At 38.6% G+C, this 23,073-nt stretch overlaps 1 protein-coding gene across 3 annotated transcripts in view; it reads left to right on the forward strand.

The window, feature by feature from the left end:
- The window catches only part of LOC131042462 (SAGA-associated factor 29 homolog A), a 215,044-nt gene that overhangs the window by 142,665 nt on the left and 49,306 nt on the right, over positions 1 to 23,073 (forward strand). For 2 of the 3 annotated variants that reach the window (XM_057975746.2, XM_057975745.2), the window contains exon 8: positions 12,420 to 12,433. In XM_057975746.2, the coding sequence (XP_057831729.1) occupies positions 12,420 to 12,433 (14 nt within the window). Of the gene's footprint in view, positions 1 to 12,419; positions 12,513 to 23,073 lie in introns of all 3 variants that reach the window. The other variant, XR_009105261.2, reaches the window with a different exon arrangement.

Consider the following 23,073-nt stretch of genomic DNA (forward strand, 5'->3'; position numbering starts at 1 on the left):
TGGAGGAGCAAGAACCTCTGATGACCCAGTCTTTGCCTCAGAAGGCCCTCTGTCCACACTCATTAGCCTATGAGAGTCAAAATGATAGGCTAATCTCACTGAATATCTGATGTCAACAAGAAGGGGACATCACACATGTGCATACAAGACTTTGCTGAAGAAGAATTTCAGTCACAATTAGGTGCCTCTTCATGCGAAGCATGGACAGTCCGCATAGTTTGTGTAATCAGTTGAAGGTGAATGAGGATGGGATTGTGGCGGCCTTATCTCTCATGATGAGATGCACAAGCTGGTTGAAAATTACCTTTGGACGATTCAGTTAGAGAGAAGACAAAAGGGAACTAAAGCAGATTCTTCTCTTGATAGCTTGCAGAAGATCAAAGAAGGTATGGGAACAGTGAAGTCAAATTATTTGCACCTTCTTTCAGATCGTGATCACCTTCTCAACCTAGTTGAGATCTATTCAAATGCTTTGAGAAGGAAAGAGGAAGAAATTGATGATCTCTGCTTATAGTTGAGCACGCCCACTCTTCGTTACACAAAGTGGAGAAAACCATTGCTGGTCCATCGGAGAATAATGAGCATGATGTAAGAACCTCGGAGATTAAACAAATCATTGAGGGAATTGAGGAAATCTGTAAGTATGAAATGACACAACAGGACTTAAGCATCTTTCTAGATAATTTCAGTATAGAGTTTGGAGAGGAGTATGTTGGCTATAGTATTCCAGCACCTTCCTCTTGGATTTGACCTCCTATTTCATTGATTGATGGCTGTCCTACGTTGCTGATCAGAATTTTGTCAGGTTACACTTTGATGGCAGTGGCTATTGAATTGGATAGGAGAGATTGGAACTGCCTTTTTGGAGTTAGAGGAAGGGAGTCTGATGTGTTCTTACCCTCTTTGGGCTGTAGAGATACCTTGTACTCCATTTTGGATTTGGTTTATTGGTTACATGGTGCTGTTCTGTTTTATTCCAGTAGCTTGACAGGGGTTGGTATTTGTTATTATGCACCTATGTTGGGTGACATTCATATTTGCAGGAGACCACTATGGGTGGATTGGACTGTCAATGACTCAGTCACCTAGGACTTGGTCACAGGCTCAGGCATCTTTGAAGGTTTGGATGTTACTCATATTGATAATGTTGATAGAGTTGATCTTGCCGCATTGAATTGTGAGCCGTCTTCTATTATTGCCAGCACGAAGGGGATTACATATGGTCACTTTGATATTTCATTGGTGTAGGCAAGGGTGTTTCACCTTGACTGCATGTTGAGGTGTATCCACCTTTAGCCCGCATACACAAGATTTGACTATGTCATTGATGGCACGGAAAGGTGAATTGAGTATAGAGCATTCAGTTTGTTGCCTACCCGAGCAGGTGTTAGAGTTTTGGTTTTATTGGACTTTAGGGCTTACCAGAGTGGTGCAACGTCAGCGTGATGGACTTACTCTTTATGTCAAGGACTCATAGTGTTGTTGTATTGTTATTGCTACCCCCTATTTCAGAATTTTTAGGACGCCATTATAGCTATTGCAGGTGGATTGGAGGGAAATTTTGACTAGGATTTGGTTTCTTAACGAGTTGATGTTGCAGTTTATAGTATTTGACTTGCATACTTGCATTTTTGAGCACTCACTGACATTTGTGCTGATAGTGTTAGGGGATCTTTGGGGCGTAGTACAATTATCCTTCATTTGGGAGGGGTTGAATCGCTGCAATCATTTCATTTTTCTTCAGGATGGTTTTTGGAGAGGAGTTTGGAATGGTTTCTTTTGGAGGGGGTTGAGAGTGCAGCTTGCTTATGCTGGTTTATCAACCATGGTTAGAGTGGTGCAGTATCAGTCTGGTGGGTCCGTTCAGAGTTTGATTCAAGATCTTGCAAACACTATGAGCAGCTGGTCAACAATTGAAGGGATTGTGACAATCTATGTTGACATTCCAGAATTCACTCCCATGGTTTCGCAGTTTGATACCTTCTTAGAGCTGTATCTGGGGGAGATGATTCAGTTTATACAGTTCCAGATTACCTTCTTGGGTGGAGGTTCGTAGAACGTTATTGGTACAGGTGATCAGTTGGATACAGCCCGGAGAAGATGGTGTTACGTATCTACTGAATTAATTTGGGACCTTGGGATTATACTGAGTTTCAGCATGATACAAGCATGACATTAGATGATGTGTCATTAGCCTGTTTTGCCTTGGTCTCGAGGGCTAACCAGGATGGTATAGGGATCAGTGAGGGATTTGGCCTAAGGCGATTTCAGTTTCAGGCCAATCGGAGGTGTTCTGACAGGGTTTCTAGATACTTACTATTTATAGGAAGTCAGTTGTGGCTCAGTAGTAGGAAATATTTGATGCATTTTATAATGCTAGTATTTATGGTGATCAATATTTTTCATCAGGTTTGCAAATTTAATGAGCCATTAATTAATAAGGCAATTTAATCAAAAACTCCTAAAGTTAAATTCAAATATTTAACTTTAATGTTTAATTAATGCTGTGACTAATGTTGGAAAAGGAAATATTAAAAGCTCCCTTTAAATGGGAGAAATAAGGAGTTAATGTTATTTTATTATAACATTCTTTTGTCCCACATTGGTGGTGAATTGGAGAACGTGCTCAAATGGAGTTATAAAAGGGAGTTTGTAGAGCATTAATGGAATCTTGGAAATTGGTTAGCTTGGAATGTGTGTTTTTTTTTGGAGTAAGTTCCAGAGATTTCCTAACAATTTGAGGACGGAATCCCTCATTTTGTGTCATCTCCCACACCTGTGAAAGACCGGGCCTAAGAGATTAATAAATAAATTGGATATCGATTGATAATATGGGCATTGCCATTAGCAGTTGACAGTGAGCCAGCAAGGGTTAATCGCAGGTCTTGTTCATGTCTGGAAGACCAATTTAATTATCAGCATTGAGTGACTGGAAAAATACAGAGGAGTCACAACTGCGTTATCACACTATATCAGTCCAAACCCACGTTGAATTCACAGTTATATTATGAGTGCAGGTTTGTGAGAAGAACTAGCCGCTACAGCCAGCCCAAACACCCCGTGGGTTTAAGCAAATCATACAGGCCGTAAGAGTTATGTTTTTTAGCTATGCTGATCAAGAAATATAACCACATGTTTGCTTTGTCAACTTAAGAGTGCTGCAGAGGTATTAAACAGTAAGACACCAAGAGTGTAGACGGCTGTCCTGGTTTCCAGAACTGAGAAGAAGGAATGCTAAGAGCTGCGGTTGTGTTGCAGCTGCATTTCACTTGTGTTGGATGTGTGAATTGTGGGGGATTGTTGGGCGTAAGCATCAACAAATACACAGTTTCTCCTGGACTCTTGAAACCCTTGTAATAAATCAGGTTTTTTTCAATATTGGCTCTTGTTTGGTGATGTAAATGAAGCTGTGGGTTATTCATAAAATTTTCTATGTATCTGCAATTAAATAATATATGAACAAGCTGGAAATTTTAACCATATATGGTTTATATTATGTTATTCATAGCTATTACAATCTGAAGCCTGGATTTATTTGTAATGTTCATCACCTGAATGTGCTCAAAGTGTTTGACATAAATACTTATGAGTTGGGTTTAGTCATTGTGAATACCTTGGTGTGATTCCTCAAGATGCCTGCAAATATTTGTATCTACATTCTCTTTAATGCTATATGAAGTTCAGATAGAGATGAGAAAACTATCTTAAACAACAGAAGATTGAAACTTTAGAGAAAAAGGGATTGCACACAAACTGTTTGACAAATTTCCTCTAAATTGAAGTGGCCCAGATTCATCCCCAAAAGTATGACTACCCATACCTATTTAATAATTAACATACCTCCCACCTAACTAACCAACTACCTACCATAAAGCTGCTCCCCCCCAAAGTGCATTGCACAGAGCTCAAAAACTGAAAAGAGTACCCTGGTAGCTGGGGAGAAATAACTAACTTTGTAAATCTACTTTTAATTATTCCAAATAGATATTTTCCCTTTTACAATTAAAATTCCATTTCACCCTTTAAGTAACCTTTCCAAATGTCCCGACCTGCAGCCCGCTCTGCCTGAACATATTCTTCAAGAGGAGGAAGAGGTGGATTATTCATCCAGAAGTTGACGTCGATGCAGTGACTGTCCACTCTTCTAAGTTGCTCAAACTAGTCAAATTTGTAAGTCTCAAAATCCTTTATTGCAGTACGCAGTCTGCTGGCGGACTGTATGTCAGTTGTGCTGTATGAAGTCCCATCATTTTTTAGCTGGTCATTCCAGTGTAATTTCATCTTACCATGCTCCATGTCTGCTGTCTAGTCACTAATTAACACCTTTAGGACTCTTTCACAAAATGCCCCTACATCAAGCAGGGTCACTTTGCACTCGTTCCACCCTTTGCCGATGTAATCCACGAGGTCACTTTTCATACCCAAAATACTGCATCAATTTCCAAAAATGTAAATGTCATGAGGGCCGAGGATCTGCTGTACCGTTGGAATCCGTTGATGGGTCCAAAATAAAGCCCTTATGATGGGTAGAGGCATGTCGACTGTTTTTTGGAATTTTTCGACTTCCACTTTGATGGCTTGCACCTTTTGGCAGGTTAGCCTCAAATCCACTGTCATGCTGGCTACGTCTTCAATCACTTGGTTGCCCATTGTTTTGATGTTCTCTAACCATTCCCTGATTGCTTTTGCTGTATTGCGCACTCCCTCAAATTCGGTTGTTGTTCTTTGAGCCAATGTTGTAGGGGGAACATAAACCTCACTGGCGTGCTGCAGCAGCTTCAACAAGTGATCTATGTAATTTTCCGCTTGCAGCGCATGTGCTTTGTACACTTCCCGTCCAGTAGTCATCCTTTCTAATTGGACCAATATGGTGTCCATAGAGTCTTTAAATTCTTCTACCTCCTGGCTTTTGGTGGCCTTTCCCATCGGGATAAACATAACGTAATCTGCTAGGGCTGCCTCTTCTGTGGACTTGCCTTCCGGAGGGATGGTAATCTGCACTGTCCAATTCCTCTTGGCATCTTTGCTGATTCGGGAGTATGTTCTCGGCTGCTTCTTCCCTTTGGCTGGCGGCTCTCCTATTCGAGAGAATAGGTCATCAAGGCTAATGGGTGGCTGCGTAGTGGGCTTTCTCTATGCTTGGGATTGTAACCATGTGGGAGGAGTGGGCTGTCTTGAAGTGACTGCCAATTCATTGCCTTGTTCACTTGATGCCTCGACGGACCCACTTTCTACCCGTGGTTGGTCGATTGGGGACAAGGGTTGATTCAACTCTGTGCTTTGATCTTTACCACCGAATTCTCTCCCACTTTGCTCAAAAAATTGCTGAGTAATCTCCAATGCTTGTTGCTCCTCGTGGACATGAGACTCTTCAATTTTTTTTCTTCTTCCTTTTCAACCACATCATCATTTTTCACCTTGTCATCCTCCTTTGGTTCCTCGGGTGTGCCATCGTTCTGGCTGACATCCTCATTTGGTGTAATTTCCCCTTCCTCGACCTGATCCTCAGGCCCGTCTCGATCGATGATCCGTGTCACAGTTTCCTATTCCTTGGGCTCTTGTGGATCAACTGCTTGGTGATGCTTGAATCAATTGGCGGGGTAGAAGTAGGTAGTTGCTCAATCTCAACTACATCCCTAAGTGGACTAGGATCTCTTATGAAGTGGTATCAGGTGGTCTCCTTACCGGTATCTTCTCCCGAGCCGGTGCTTCTGGTGACTGGCTCCTGTGCCATCTTTCTGGCTGACATCCTCATTTGGTGTAATTTCCCCTTACTCGACCTGATCCTCAGGCCCGTCTCGATCGATGATCCGTGTCACAGTTTCCTATTCCTTGGGCTCTTGTGGATCAACTGCTTGGTGATGCTTGAATCAATTGGCGGGGTAGAAGTAGGTAGTTGCTCAATCTCAACTACATCCCTGAGTGGACTAGGATCTCTTATGAAGTGGTATCAGGTGGTCTCCTTACCGGTATCTTCTCCCGAGCCGGTGCTTCTGGTGACTGGCTCCTATTCTTTTTGACCCTCTTTGATGCTCTTACCCCTCTACTGGCCTTGGCCTTCTTACGTTTCCTTTCAGGCCTCCTCTTAATTTCTTTTTCAGCACTTGATGCCTCCTCTTTCGACGAGTGAGACTCAAAGTCCCCCATTAGGTTGTAGGTGAACTGTATGTCATCATGAGTTTATTCCTGAATTCTTTGATACAACTAGGCATCCCTGAGCCCCCTTGGGCCTTCCATTATGGCCTCCAAGTCAGTGACTGGATCTTGGGACCAATTTATTGAGGGAGGAAGATCTTTTATAGCCTCATAGTCTTGATGGAGCACGTTGTCCCCGTAGTCTAGTAACTGATCAAGGACTTGAACGTAGGTTTTAATATGGTGAATGTTAAGTCTTGAGTGCTCACGTCGATGGACCTCAAAATCATCTTTGCAGCTGGCCCAATAGTCCTCTATGTTCATCTTATTTATTTAGTGTTTGCCATAAGCTCTTCGTCCTAATCCTGTAGGATCAAAACTCTTTCTATGAGGGTGCTCTTGCAGACAATATGATGTCAACTCCTCGTTTGATGGCTCAACTTGCGTAGAAGTCTTAAAACATACATCGTTGTCCCCTATGGCCACAGGGAATGTGACTCCTGATATCTTCCCGTCCCTGAGAATTTGCCCCGTTGTATGTTCTTTCCTAGCAACCTCTAAGAGAATCAGCTTGTGCGGGAGTCGGTAAGGAGAACCTTCAAAGCTGAAAATCCTCAAATAGGTGAATCAGGGAAACTGGATGAACTAGGTCCTGTACTTCCTTATTAGCGCCATTGCTTGTTTAGATATCCGTTGATGCACTCCTTCCTGCATCTCCCTAACCATGCGCATGGTGAATGCATCATTCACATGCTCATATTGGCCTACTACATAGGCTATATTGTTCTTCTCACGTTGACTTATATTGTAGTAGTGCAACTGAAGGTAGCAGTCATATGCTTTCACCTGTCCTGGCCCATTACCAATCTCTTCGAAGGGATTAGTACTTGTAGTTTTGGATGCCTTGCAATCATATACACTAGATAAGAGGACATTGTGAAATATTTCTTTTTTCGGCAAGTTGGACCAGTTGTGCATGAATGTTGTCACTTATAATCCGGGCCTAGTTGAACATGACCTTCCCCGTAAAGACTTGCTCTGTGAAGTAGAACATCCATTCCTCGAAAAGGTTAGAGTGAGGAAGTCCCATGACCCGGCTGAGTAATGTTGTCATGTCCCCGTATTCTTCATAAAAATCACTCTTGTAGGCCTTCTTTGGGATCTTGGTGCTAGGGGTTCTTTCCCTAAACCATTCCTCATTTATCTTCCCCTTGCACCTGTTGCGATTAGTATCATAAGCCGCTTGAGCTTCTTCTATCGTCACTGCGGTGGCAACTTCAGGAAGTGGGATATCAAAGGCTTCTCCAATAGCCTCTAGAGTGAAGTCAGCCATCATCATGCCATTTGCAACCACCACTCGGCTATTCGGGAGATAATGTTTGGAGCTTTCTACCACAAGCTCATAGTTCTGGATGGCCCGAGGAAAACTTGCTGCCTGGGCTATGCCACTTTCTACCATCCGTTTGGCCTTCTCATATGCGTTTGGATCATACACTCTATCCTGGAAATGCTGGATATCAACATGTCTAAAATCAATGTCGCCAATGTTTTCCCAATTGCTCTGCACTTTTGACTCTTGTATCACCCCCTGATACCCGTACTTCATTTTTTCTAATTTGCGGGGGTAATCCGACTTAGATACTTGGGATGTTCTTGTTGTGTCAGGTGCTTTCGAGGATTCAGCCACCTAAAGAGGCATCTACCTTGCACACTGGGAGACGAATTACAAGGTGAGCTTAAGGTAAAAATGAGGTTAGCGGTGCTCGAAGACGGTGCTAGCATCAAAATCATCGAAATAACAACATTATAATTACGAACAACATGATAACTAAAATTTGGAAGTATTGCTACAGTTCGTTGTTTGAATGATTTGAATTCTGAGGTGCGGCTGGGGATGGGGATTAGGTGCGCTTTAGTTTAAAATCTCGTTGGTTTGATTTGGATATGTTTTAGAGTGATGCTCCCTGTACTGCTGGTCTGTTCTGCGGAATGCAAGAGTTTCAGTTTAAATGCACTTTATTCTTGAACTTGTTTAGCCAAACAATGAGGGAGATTTAAGCATTTCAAAGGGCACTTGGGAAGATGTTTTAACGTTTTTCATTCTAGCCAATATTCCCGAAATTTCCCTAAGTTGAAAATTTTCAGAATTTGGGCGTGGTTTAGGCAACAATGATGGATTAGAGAGTTGGATTTTAAAGCTTGCATCATTTATACTGCATACATACCCTAGATATGGTTTATACATGAAAATTTTAAAACTTTAGAAGCGATTAGGCATACCTGGCAATTGTTAAGAACTTGCTTGCTGCCAATGTTGGACGGACCTCAAGGGTTGGAGGGAAATCAAAAGAAAATGCCCTTCTACTTTCCTTGACTCAGCGAAAAGGAGGACAACTTGGCCCTCAATAGACAAGAATCAGACGTCTTCCTTCCTTAACCTTGCCAGATGCTTGGCAATGTGAGGATCACATCAAGGTAAATTTTTCACCATTGCCGAGTTGCTTTGGTCGATTCAATAAAGAGAAAACTCGAGCCTTTTAGGAAGAAATCAGAGCTGCGATTCCCCCTTACTTTGCTGGCTTCTAATTTTATGCTGCCCTTTAAGGGGAGATTTTCGGATTATAGGGAGGACTTGTAAGAAAACCTTCTTCGCGCTTCTCCCCTTTGATACACCGCATTGGGTGAAAGACTTGGCACCGGGAGATGAAATGCAAGACTCGCGTGATTGGAAACAAAATGTAGAACTCGGCACTCAAGGTAAAAATGCAAACTCGGGCTTTAGGAAGGAATGCCAAACTCCTGCTTTTGGAAAAGAAGTGTCTCCCTTACTTGTTTGCCTCCAATCGAGGAAGAACTCGGCCCTGCAAGCCGAAATGAGAACTTGGACTTTAAACAAAACGCATACAACCTTGACCTTTCTTGTTGCTTTTGGAGTTGGGTGGAAACTCAGCTTTTTAAAGGCAAATGTGAACTCTTTTTATTTTGAAGTGTTCAAAATACCAAGTTTTTCTTTTCTTTACGGCGACATACCAATTCATTCAGCACTCAAAACTCAACCTTTTATGGTAAAATGCAAGAAACAATTTACTTTTCGTAAAAAAAAAAACCTTTCACTTTTGCACGTGGGCGATTCAACTAGAGGGGGAAACTCGACCTTTTAAGCCAGAATGTGAACTCTTTTTATTTTTTAAAACATCTCTCTTTAGAACTTTATTTTTTACATGTCCCCTGCCCGACTTGACTTAAAGGGGAAAAACTCAGCCTTTTGGGCTGAAATGTTAGCCTTTAAAAAAGCTCCCTTTTTGACTTGGGCAAAATTCGCCCTTTTTGGCCGAAGTGTGAGACTTTGCACTTTATAAATCTTTTTTAGCCTTTTTGCTTTTGCGCCTTTTCACTTAGCCAATTTGACTAAAGGGGCAAGGCTTGGCTTTTTCAGGCGATTCTTCTAGGAAACTTGTGATTTTAGCATGCAACTCCTTCCAAAAGCCCGACTTTTCCTAAAGACATTTATTTGCTAGGAAAAGCTCGGCCTTTTGAGTCCTAAATTCAAAATAATTTGTCTTGTAGTGTTTATAATTTTGCTCGAGGAACCCCCTTGAGTTTTCCCCTATTTTTGTCATTGAATCTATCTTGGGGATGCATTTTAGAGGGAAAACTTGAGGTTTTAAGGCAAAAGTGCAACTTTGCACATTTCTCTTTCCATGACACCTTGACTCCTTAAACTCACCCTTCTCGAGACTTAATTCATGCTTCACCATTTCCAGGACTTAGGATAATTCCAAATTGAATCATCTTTCCAAGTTTTGCTTTCGCATTCTCGCATCTTACTCTGCCAACTAGACAAAATTCCTATGCAAGACCTCAACGAGGCAAACCAAGAACCGAGTAAGGGGTACCTTGTTTGAGACGGGGAGTGTGTGCGAGGCACAACACTTTGAATTATAAATGTGGAATGAATTGAAAAAAAAGCATAATAACTTGATAATGCATTCAGTAATGTATGATAATTGTTGAAAACATGACAGCTTCCAAGCAGGGTACATTATAGATTTGAGCCCCATCTCCAGAGAGGGATCATTTATGAGGATCTTTTTATCTCATTCATACACAAGTGGTAGGAAATTGGGGTATATGATCAAGGATCATGTCCCCATGCATTTAGCCACATATCTTGGTATCTACATAGTAACATATATGGCCCGCCTCACCCTTATTTATGTACACACATATGGTGATTTTAATTATTATATTCCCCGAAATAAGAATACTTACGTGCTGACATGTCACCAGTCAGTTTAGTCAGCTTCCAGCTTCATTTAATGCTGGTGTTAAATGCCTAGTCAGCAAAGAGATAGAATTTGATAGTTACTGGAAATAAGAATGAATGACGTCAAAATGGCACCATAATTAGTATCTATTATCCTCTTTCTTTGACTGATTATATTTTGCTTATCCTCTTTTCTGTTTCTTACTTTCCTATAGTTAAAATATGTAGTTGATCAATTCCCTAAGGCCTATAAGGGTCCATAAAAACTTTGCAGTTATGCTTTCATGTAATATAGACACTGCCTTGTGCTTCACATTGACATGATAATGTGTTCAATGCAAATTACAAGCTTGTTTTAGTAACTTCCTTAATGAATTTACATGAAGCGGTGAAGATATAAGAATCGTTTCATGGTGGTTGTCAAGAATCCTTTATTCTGATGCCATTATCATTATAACAGATGCATCAAAAATACCACTTGGTTGTGTAGTTGTTGAACTTTAATAGGAAGCTGACGAGGGGGGTAGCCTGTACTTTATTGGGGGGGAGCATAGAATTTGAATTGTTGAGTGTGAAAGGCTAGTTCAACAATGATTTTCTATGCTGCGAAATTATCTTAAAAGCTTCCTTTTTATCTTTAGAAGCTGTAATAAATGATTCATATTCTCAAAAATCGTTCCCAATTCAACTGCCATAAAACTGTCTTACCATAATAGTCGTTACATATGATACAAGTATTGGATTATATTTGTTTGGAAATCCTTTCTTCTGTTTATGATTCAAGCATATGAAGAATAAAATCCCAAAGCAAATGAGGCTCAGTTATGTATTTATGTATGTATATGTATATCTGTACATGTATGTACATTTACACACATACACATGCACATATACATAAACATATGCATATGCATATGCATATACATATATATAGATTTATACATATGATGGAAATCAGTAATACGTTGAATGTGATATTTGACACTCTGCAATGGTATTCTATTGTTTAATATTCTATTTAACCAATTCTGTCATTGTTGTCAATTTCAATGATACTGACAGATACTGATCTTGTAAATTGGTGTTTCTGATTTCTTCTAGTTGGGTTCATGATGAAATTGAAACTCCTATCTCCAGATGAAAAAATTGATCTTTGGTTCCTATCATAGGTCCTGCATGTACGGTATAAGATTTAATTTACTAAAGCTTTGTCACAAGTTCAAAATCAAAGTACAAATTCAAAGTAATTTATATACATCTAAGGTAAAATGGTAAGATTCCTTTTCTCATGAGGGGGTCCATACACAAAATAGGCATGCTGGCTAGGGTGGGATGACCCTTACCTCCACCTAGAGTAAAGAGAAATTTTCCTTGCTCTAGATTGCAAGTATAAATAAGTATAAATAAACAACTTCTTTAGATCTCAGGATAAAGAAAAATCTGAGAGTTACATTACCATAACTTTTGAAAGGTTAAAATTGAATATGCAAAAAGCCTTATAAAGTTTGTATGTTCTTTCTTTATCAATTTTTGAAGAAACATGTTTGAGATTATCTTCACCGGATGGTCTGCTTGAGCCTGGTGCAACTATTTAGACTGGTGAAGAAATCAAAACGTATAAATAATGTATATTCATTTCATAACTTGCATTGTTGATGATTTTTCAAAGTTTTCCAGTTAAATTCATATTAATTTGAAAGTTACAGTCTATTTATTATGCTAAATGTAGCATCAACGAAAAGGCTTTTACAATGTTTTGTGATTTAATGCAACCAAATGACATCTAATAGTTTTACATCTTCAAACAAAGATAATGAACATATGGAAGGTAATATTTGAAAAGATGCACGCACTTAATTTTATTAACACATTTAGACAATTCAATATTTTCATTAAAGTTGCTCAAAGATGTGATAGTTTATATTGCTTGCATGATACTGACACTTTACCTTCTTGAATGGAAAATTGATGGGGTTGCATTGCTATTGGACGATCACCATGCTCATAAAAATTCCAGAAGAAAACTGACAAGTAAGTTGATCCTCTCTTGCTCATTACTAGGAAATACCAAAGGTTCTGCATAAAACCATCTGGAAGTGGATATCTCATGGTGAGTTGTAATGCATGGTAATCAGTGTTGTAAATTTTCTCTTAGTGTTGTATGGCTTTGTCGCTGCTGCTTATTTTGATTCAAGTCCAATATCTTTATGCAAACCAGTCTGCAGGGGATGTAATTTGTCCTGTGGGTCACATCTAGGATCTTTCTGAACAATAATAGGAAGGATCTTTCTAAACAATAATAGGATGGCTAATCTTAATTAAGTCTACCTTTTTCTGTAGGTACTTGACTTGTGAGACACAATATTCAAATTATATATGCAATTCAGATAACCAAATCAAAATTTTCAATTTGAAATTGATTGTAGGATTGAACTGCATTATACTGTCATCTAATATTTGATGGGATTTTATAAATTGAAGGGATTTTCGCTCAGATGGATTTTCAAGGTCTAAAACACCTAGACAATCCACAAACAAGAAAGGAACCTACTTTGTTCGTCTTGCTTATACCCTTAAATCTTTGTTCGAGTGTCTTATCGCTTAATGAAACTACCAAAAACAATATTGCAAGAACTTAATGTATCTGGCAATTCACATTGTTTAGTTTGTAGATTACAGAATAAATTTTTAGTCTATTCTTCAACAATTCTCCAATCTTTGTGAACTTTTCAACTAAATGTTTGCTGTTTGTATTTCGCCAATTTAACTTAAAACTACTAGGGAAAATGTCAATTGTCTCTTTGTGGAACTTGATTGTCAGATAAATGTAAATTCCTTGTTTATCATTCTAAAAAATTTACAGCTTGATACAATTAATTAATTTAATTCTATGTTATAAGGTTTTTCTTGTTAGAATTGAATTTGATAAAGTTAAGAAGTAAATAATCAATTTCGATAATATTTTATCTTTTAAGAAATATTTTTATGACTTATTTATTCATTCCAAATATAATATTTGAGGAGGGTGTTCCCTCCAAACTACATTCTGATTTGTTAATTCCAGTTCATCTATTGTCCTTGCTTCTTTAAAAAATCTTCAAGCTTAGCTGAAGTATTGTGAAGTCTTCAACTTAATATGTTTTCCTAGATCTGAAAAGATTTCAAAATCAAATTTAATTCACTATTAAAGTATATTAGGTGTATCTGGATGGCTAGTGTTTGATTATGAAGATATCTTCTCTACTACTTAGTTTTATGTTATAATTATCATACAAAGTGTGGTTTAAGATGCAACACATGTAATGCCCTTCAAATTTCACTAAATAAAAATTAACGAAAAATAAGCTATTTTTTTAAAACCATTAATGACATTTTTGCATTAAATTCCTTGTGTCACCCACTTGGGTGCTCAACCCTTGTGATCGAAGCATTAATTGTATGCAATACTCCAAGCCCAATATGCTGAGATGCGGAAAATTTATGAGGAATAAACCATTTCAATGAAGACGAGACATCTCGGGGTGGTGCAATCAACCTGATGCCATGGTGCAATGATTTATTATCTAGATTGTAATTTTGAATCAAACAAGGTTTCGCAGGGTTAGTTTTGGGATCTTGGACAAATGGAGACAATTGTCCTAGAGCGCAAAGAACCCCAAGGGCTGAGATTCAAAGTTGACTGAATACATTATGTGGTGGTCAACTTATTATTATTTATGGATATGGCTTGTGGAAACTATTGTATATGAATATCAATACATGAGATATTAGTAACTTATAGTAATGGAATATCAATACATGAGATATTAGTAACTTATAGTAATGAATGATTAATTATATATGTGTTCTTGTTCATGGGGTAATAGCCAAAGGGAAAAATAGCTGAAGAGAGAAGTGGAAGGTTCTATTGGATAGGGTGGAATTGAATTTTGATGGAGCCTTGAAAGTTAATCCAGGTGTAGTAGGAGCATGATTTGCTATCAAGGATTTGTTAGGTATTATTTTGATGGGAGGTCCTTTGCCTATTGGATCAAAAAATAATAACGCCGCAGAATGAGAGGTTCTCCATACAAGGATAAAAGCAATTTATGTCGCAGGAATTCAACAGATATGGGAGATTCCAACATAGTGATTCAAGCAGCAAAGAAAATTTAGTCTGAATTGGTGGCTAAGATCCTATTTAGAAGAATTTTTAGCCTAGACAGAAAAATTTGATCAAGCCCCCTTTTCCCATTACTATTGGGAACAAAATGTAGTGGCAGATTACTTAGCGAATTATGGAGTCCTTCAAAGTTCAAAAAATTTAACTCAATTTGAAAGCAATAACGTGGATAATTTGGATGACCTAAAGGAATACAATCATTTAGATTGTCCTTGTAAGGATATGTAGCCCTTTAAGTAGAAAAGATGCACGATTTTTATTTTTGTTAGTATGGTGTTAGTATTATGGTGAGTGCCTTCTTGTGCATGTGTATTGAAGCTCTCAATCGTTTCTCATTATTGCTGATGGTGGTATGGTACTAGTGGGATGAGAGATTTGTATTAGAAGGTAGTGGAAATGTGATTATGCCATTTGGTTTTTGGTTGTCATTCCTTGCTATGTCTCACTTTTGTTGTGTGCATAGTGGGTTTAGGAGTATGGCAAATAAGGGTTTCATTGGAGATCCACTTTGTCATGGAAGTGTCTTTGATGATCGTATCACTTTTTCTATGTGTATCGGGTTTAGGAATATGGAAAATAAGGGCTTCACTTGACATCCATTTTGGCATGGAAATGTCCCTAATCATTGTCTCAAAAAATATTCAATTGTTCAACCTAGGGCTTCCTCAAGGTGGTGAAGGCCATTTTAGGTGCAAATCCTTTGTCCATGGGGACGTACCTCACCTCCCCAAAATCATTGCATTTCCAGGATGGGGATGTCTTTGGGACAAGGGCACTTGGGGGGGACATTCCCCCGCTGCACCGCTACTGTTGTCGGGACACCTCTGAGATGTTGAGGATGGAGGGATGTCCCTAGGACATCTCAGAGACTCCTAGAGTCCCATTACCATCCTGGCGAGTCCTAGGAGCCCCTTGATCGTCTTGGGGACATTTTAATTGACATAAAATGCCTATTGTTATATTTGATAATAGTTGTTATCTTCCAATGTATGAATTATTTCTATTAAGTGAGTTGTCACTCTTGGGTATTTATGTGTCTGTGTAATGTCCCCTTCTCCGCAATGATTAGTTTAGTGGTCCATTGTCCTATTCCGGAGACTCGTAGGCTATTTGGAAAGGAGAATTAGGGCTTCCAACTTTTGTGGAGTTGTGCTTGAGCATTTTAGGGTTTATCAGGAGGGAATTCTTCAATTCTGTCTATGGTTTCCTTCTGGGTTTTTCATGAGCTCCAGGGTAGCATAACATGCATTGGATTCTTTGGTGAAGTGAGAACTTACTATTTTTAGTAAGTTAGGGTTTGGCTGTTTGGATGATGTTGTCTTTTGAGCTTTCCAAGCTCTTTCTCCGGGTGTGAAAATTATGTTTTTCGGAGGAGTATTCCATGACTCACTATTTTTAGTAAGTGGCAGTATTGAGCAATTCTATTTTTAGCAGTTTGGACAGGGTCCTGTTCCTGTAGTAGTTCAATGGTCTTCATTGCTTAGCTTCATCCTGGCTTTTGTTGATAATCAGTATTGGAGTCATAAATGATTTAATTAAATATTATTTCCTTATCCTAAGGTTTAATATTCAATTATTTTATTACCGATTAATGATATATTGGGCGACTTAGGAAAAGACATTTTTATATCTAATATCAATGTTATATTTTCCTAAGTAAGGCGTTGAAATTTGAAGAATGCATTAAGTTATTGTTGAAGACTTAGGCAAGTTCGAACTTGCTTAATTATTGCTTAAATGCAACTTGGGCGCCCACCTTGGGAAATAAAATGAAATATCATTTGGATGCCATGTGATAGTGAAATGAAATGCAAATTGGAGAGGTGAATTTGGGAGCATTTACATTTGAATTTCAGAGGGAAAAAACTATAAATATAGGTGCTTGGTCTCCCATTTGGATATCTTATGAAATTGCATTGTTATGTTGCCGGTTTGGCGATTGAAAATCTGAGCTCCGAAGTGTGGCTTCCTAGCTAAGTCTCAGTTTCGTACTTGGAAGATAGTACCTAGCTGTGTTCCTGTAATTCCAGTGTTGTTCGTGAGTGTTCTGCAAATTGTGGAGAGTTTTGTGTGGATTTTGGAGTGTTTCCTTGTTGCTGGTCGCGGAGTTGCTGAAACCATATTTTGCTCATACCTCTTGACCAAGTGATTGAATCGTTCTGGGTATCGGCTCTTTGGAAGCGTATTGGGAAGTCAATCATTCTCCTATTTTCCTGTGGCTTTTGGTGGTCATCACAATTTTTGGTTGCAAATCAAAGTTTGTTTTTGTAGCGCCATTTTCATACTTACCATGGCATGCGTGCAACACATTCGGGGCTTCCAAGTTGCGAGTTTGAGGTATTGGATTGGTTGCCTATGTTATATTAGTCATTTGCATTTTATTTGGTGAGATTTTGGTTAGTTTTGAGAAAGTTATGAGTGTTTTGGTGTTTCCTGTAGTGGCTGGATAGTGTGTTTTCTTGCTTGCAGAATTAGAACAATAGTAGTGTTCAAGTGTGGTGTGATTTTGATAGTGGATTGTTGAGATCAACATTAAGCTTCTTATCTTATCTCATATCTCTATTTTGTAAGATTGTTTCAGTAGTACTAATCAATCATTCTTGTTGTTTTTATTTGTAATTCCCACTGCATAAGTGGAAGAGGCTGGCTTAGCTGCCTTCTTGCTTTGTAGTTCAGTTTATGTACTCAGTCCTCCCATTGAATAAGTGGTCGAGTGATAAGTTTTATGCAGTGGTCCTTCCGCTAAAATATGTGGTAGAGTGATAGCTTAATGTAATGTCCTCCCGCTGAAATACGCGGTAGAGTGATTGAGTTTTAGTTTCTTGTTATTTTCCCTTGGCTGTTTTACCGCCAAGAGTTCAGTTTCTATCTTGCTGGATAAGCAGAAGGGGCTGGCTTGCCGCCCTTGCATTAAAATTTCAGTTTGATTTATGGTGCTAATGATCCCTGGAACACCGTATGCTCTCACCCTCCCAAATTGGGCTCTTGGTGAACAAAAGGTGGAAGGGTTCCCTTTCAGCAGTTTGGATTATTTCTCTAAGTTTGACGAGTTATGGTGTTTTCTTGTAACTCTTATTGCTAAAAACAAAAAAAAAATTAAGGGGAATATTACATTGGTATCAGAGCTGGTTTTTCTGCCAACTTGTGTGTTCAAATTGATCAGAGCACAAGTTCTCCCTGCCATCCTGTTGGGTCATGGTTTTTTGGTTACATATCAGAGTTTGGAAGAATGTCTATTACAGATAAGTCTATTTGTGAGTTAATGCAAGGATTGATTAATTTGATGAAGGATCTAGATATTAAAATGGGGTTCGTAAAGGTTCTTGCAAAATCCATACATAAGGAAGATTCTGAAAACAATATCTTTAATACAAAGACAAATGATGGAGTTGGTGTTTTGACACCTAACTTTGAGACAATGCTTCATGAAGACTCTTTGGTGATGCATGCACCTACCATTGATGAGGTTGTCATTCAAGAAGAAAAAACAATATTTGAGGTTGTGCATGATGAATCTCTCAATGTTTCTTATGGAGCTAGTAGTAGTGATAGTATTGAATGCACTCATGTGCTTCTAGAGGAAGAGCAGATGAAAATTGAAGATGTTAAACAAGAGGAAAAGGTTAACAGATTGTTGGATGGAGATTCATGTTATGAAGCTGAAAAGGTTGCAGCTAATGATGAAGTTCTTAATGACCAATAGGCTGTCCTATTTTGTGAGTTTAAAATATGCCAAAATGATGACATTCAAGGGGCAGATTTAGAGGACTAATCAGAAATTGCATTTCAGAACAATGGTGTTGAGACTCATAGTTTGAAGAATGAGCTTGACCAAATTCTGAAAGTCTTTGAGCAATGTCCTAAATTGGAATTTTCAGATATAGGACAGTAGGATTGTTGGTCTAAGTTGGAAAAAGGAAATACTCTTCAGATCATTGATAACCCATTGTTTGAGATGGGTAAAGTGAAAACATATGACAATCCACTGTTTGAGTGGGAAGATGGAACATCACTTGGTTCTAGCATTATTCTTGGTGAGAATAGCAATGTGTGGAAGTGGAAACTAAGAGAAGATTCAAGATCTAAGTTGGAGGATACTTGGAGCTATGGTGAGCACTTTTTAACTAAACAAAGTAATCAGCGTTTTAGCATTTGGGATCCAGGTGTAAAAGAAACTAAGTTTGAAGAGGATCCAATATGGGATGAATTTACATTTGATCCTAATATTGTATTGGTTTTAAAGAACAATGTTTACATGGAAGATGGCATTGATGGTGTTGATGACATGACTGATTTATCAATGCATGTTGCTGATCTTGAGCATAGACTTAGTGACCTTGTTGATCTAGATTCACAGTTCATTTTTGAGGGTGATAAAGAAGAGGCACAAGTGATTTGTGACAGCCTAGAAGACTTTGATGCCCAGTGCGATAGTTGTGATTCTGGTATTCATTATAACAACAATACATTTGCCTTGCATGATTATGATTGGAAGAATGAATTGTTGGTGTCTACTGAAAATGAAATACACACTTTATCTAGATTGGATGACATTAGAAGCCTAGTTGAAAAATTCATCTTCATGACACCAAGAGACCAATGTGAACAAAATGTACCCCTTGCTGATTTGCATATGATCAAGAACACAATGGAAGGAATAATATTGGTTTTTTTACACATGATGCATGATAGAGATGTTGCCACCAAGTTTGTTGACGAGTCTTTGTCTTTGAATAAGCAATTAAGGGGAGAGGTTAGTGAGCTCACCATTGAGCTTGATTCCACTAGGCTTTCTTTCAAAAGTGTCCAAGAGACACTTCTTGAAGCAAATGATCAGCTTTATGAGGCCAAACATTTAAGAGAGCAAGATAATAGAGAAATAGCCAAGGAGATCAATTAGGTAATGGAGGAGCTTGATTGCATTTAGGAGGAGTATGATCTTGCTCTTTGTCCCCAAAGATCTGAAAAGGTGATTTTGGAGCAGAAAAATGTTTGGGTGGAGCATGACTCTGACAGTAATCTACAGGTTGATAGTTTGTTGTTTGATACAGATGCTGATTGGACATTTGTTAATCCACTTTTCAAGTTTGATGTGGGAATTCCTTTTGACTTCAGTGATGAGGGTGGATCACATTGCAGAGTTTGGAATCTAGGTGCAATTTGCAACCATGAGATATTGTTTCAATATTGGAGCATTGAACAAATGCATACTCTTGGGCATCTTCTTTGGAAAAGAATGGATCAGATTTTTCAGATTTGGGCTTACTGGTTGGTTGCAAATTAACCACTTCACTTTATGTTTTTCTCTCATTCAGGGGAGTTGGTGCAATTTATTTGGTCATGCAAGTGATAGTTTTCAATTGGAGATTGCTTGGAGGTGTTTTCCAGTCACCTTTGATTTATTTTTGAGCATTGGAATGCTCAACTTTCATGCTTATACTTGGAAAATTCATTGTTTACCTCCAAAGTTGATCCTAGATAGTGAACTTCTTTATGCTATGGCCCATATTTCAGAGAGCCTTGGAGTTGTGACAATGAGTGTTAGCACTACTGTCCATAATGTGATCAACTTACACATGAGTTCAGGTTCTGATCATGAAATGTGTTTGATGGTTCCTTTTTGCTCATCAACTAGTGGATTGGAAAGATATTTTGAGCAAATGATGGTTCTATGTGGAGTTGGAATCACTAGAGAGGACATTCCTAGCCTTGAATGTGAGCATATGTGTTGTTTTGGATGATGATTTCCGGTGTTGCAGCAGTTGTTCATCTTCTTGGATGCTGATTTTCCTGAAATCAGATCTCAAGTCAATCATTTCAGACTTGGTGGGTTGTTGGTGTACTCCTTTTCAGACTTCATGGTCTCTTGGCAAGATAGGTTTATGGTCTCAGAGGAGAGGTGTGGTGAGTTGGAGCAGTCAGTATCTGTGTATGGGAAGTGTTCAAGCTCTAACTAGTGGTTATTCTTATGCCCTCTCTTCTACTTATGATTGGGACAATGAACCTTTGCTTTCTATGGTTCATCATTCTGAGGTGCTTGGAGTGGGAACTATAAGAGATTTCAGAAGTCTCCATTGTTGTATTAGAATAATTCAATTGAGGCCTAGTAGATTCATGTGGTGTTATGGGGATGAGGTTGTTGAGCTCTTGCAAAGGATTGTTTTCATCTTTGCAGGGAGATTTGGAGAAGTCACATATACAGTCATAGCTCTGCTTGACACCTTGGGAAGATATGTTGTGTAGTTTGATCGTGAGTTGAGTAGGCTTTATTTCCTATTGCCCAGGCTTGTGATAGACAGTGGCATTATTGATATTGATTACTCAGAGTTTTATGGGCATGAGATGCTCATGATATTGATTTCAGTCCTTCAAGGTTTTTCAGTTTGAGTATCATGGATGGTAACATTGTGGAGTCACAAGGGAGGTTAGTGCAGTTTGGGCATGATGTTTTCATTGATGTAATCAGAGTGGCGCAACATCGACATGGTGGGTTCTTCTCGAGACGGGCATGGGACCCTAGGATCGCACTTGCTTTGGTGCAGATCAGTTTAAAATTTTCAGGAGTTGTGATGGCATTGCTTGAGGACAAGCAATTTTGGGAAGGGCGGATTGTAATGTCCCCTTCTCCGCAATGATTAGTTTAGTGGTCCATTGGCCTATTCCGGAGACCCGTAGGCTATTTGGAAAGGAGAATTAGGGTTTCCAACTTTTGTGGAGTTCTGCTCAAGCATTTTAGGGTTTATCAGGAGGGAATTCTTCAATCCTGTCTATGGTTTTCTTCTGGGTTTTTCATGAGCTCCAGGGTAGCATAACATGCATTGGATTCTTTGGTGAAGTGAGAACTTACTATTTTTAGTAAGTTAGGGTTTGGCTGTTTGGATGATGCTGTCTTGAGCTTTCCAAGCTCTTTCTTCGAGTGTGAAAATCATGTTTTTCGGAGGAGTACTCCATGACTCACTATTTTTAGTAATTGGCAGTATTGAGCAATTTTATTTTTAGCAGTTTAGACAGGGTTATGTTCCTGTAGCAGTTCAGTGGTCTTCATTGCTTAGCTTCATACTGGGTTTTGTTGATAATCAGTATTGGAGTCATAAGTGATTTAATTAAATATTATTTCCTTATTCTAAGGTTTAATTATTAATTATTTTATTACTGATTAATGATATATTGGGCGACTTAGGAAAAGACATATTTATATCTAATATCAATGTTATATTTTCCTAAGTAAGGCGTTGAAATTTGAAGAATGCATTAAGTTATTGTTGAAGACTTAGGCAAGTTCGAACTTGCTTAATTATGGGTTAAAATGCAACTTGGGCACCCACCTTGGGAAATAAAATGAAATATCATTTGGATGCCATGTGATAGTGAAATGAAATGCAAATTGGAGAGGTGAATTTGGGAGCATTTACATTTGAATTTCAGGGGGAAAAAACTATAAATACAGGTGCTTGGTCTCCCATTTGGATATCTTATGAAATTGCATTGTTATGCTGCCGGTTTGGCGATTGAAAATCTGAGCTCTGAAGTGTGGCTTCCTAGCTAAGTCTCAGTTTCCTACTTGGAAGATAGTACCTAGCTGTGTTCCTACAATTCCAGTGTTGTTCGTGAGTGTTATGCAAATTGTGGAGAGTTTTGTGTGGATTTTGGAGTGTTTCCTTGTTGCTGGTCGCGGAGTTGCTGAAACCATATTTTGCTCATACCTCCTGACCAAGTGATTGAATCATTCTGGGTATCAGCTCTTTGGAAGTGTATTGGGAAGTCAATCATTATTCTATCTTGGCGTGGCTTTTGGTGGTCATCACAATTTTTGTTTGCAAATCGATGTTTGTTAATGTAGCGCCATTTTCAGACTTACCATGGGATGCATGCTGTTGGTTGAAAATTTTGTACAGTTGGGGAAATATACAAAATTGTGGTTTCAACCACAGTGTGTGAGTAAAACTCTCCTAATTAAGGAAAGACTCCCCCTATCTAACTATGACTTTTAAAAATATAATAGGACGGGACAACAATCTTTCTTCTTTTTTCAAGAAAGACAATATCCTTTTCTCTTCACAGAAAAGTGATAGCGATTTGATATAAAACAGCAGTAACAACTTTCGAAATGAAATGAGAGAAAGGAAATGAAGTTTCCTGAAAGTTCAAAGACTTCCGTCACTTCCTTTGAGACGGGACAGCAATATCAAGCGCAAAGACTTTATTATGTGAAGTCCTATCTACCCTTTTCTATACTAATTTGATTAAGAACAAATTATAACAGCACAAAGACAAAGATCTTATTCTTTCTACATGAAACAATGGGAAGTAGTATAAGCTCAAAGACTCACAGCTATTTCTCACAAAATCTACTTACTTCTTAATTCTATTAAGAACAAGTGCAAGAACAAAGTCTTACAACTTTTCCCAATAGAACTTCTACTTTAACTAAATTAATCTCCAATACTTGCAGCTTAAAGACTGCAAATCAGATTCGATTAAGCTCTCAAAGAAACACTTGCAAGAAAGG

This window comes from Cryptomeria japonica, chromosome 1 (assembly GCF_030272615.1).
Source record: "Cryptomeria japonica chromosome 1, Sugi_1.0, whole genome shotgun sequence".
Taxonomy (NCBI): Eukaryota; Viridiplantae; Streptophyta; class Pinopsida; order Cupressales; family Cupressaceae; genus Cryptomeria; species Cryptomeria japonica.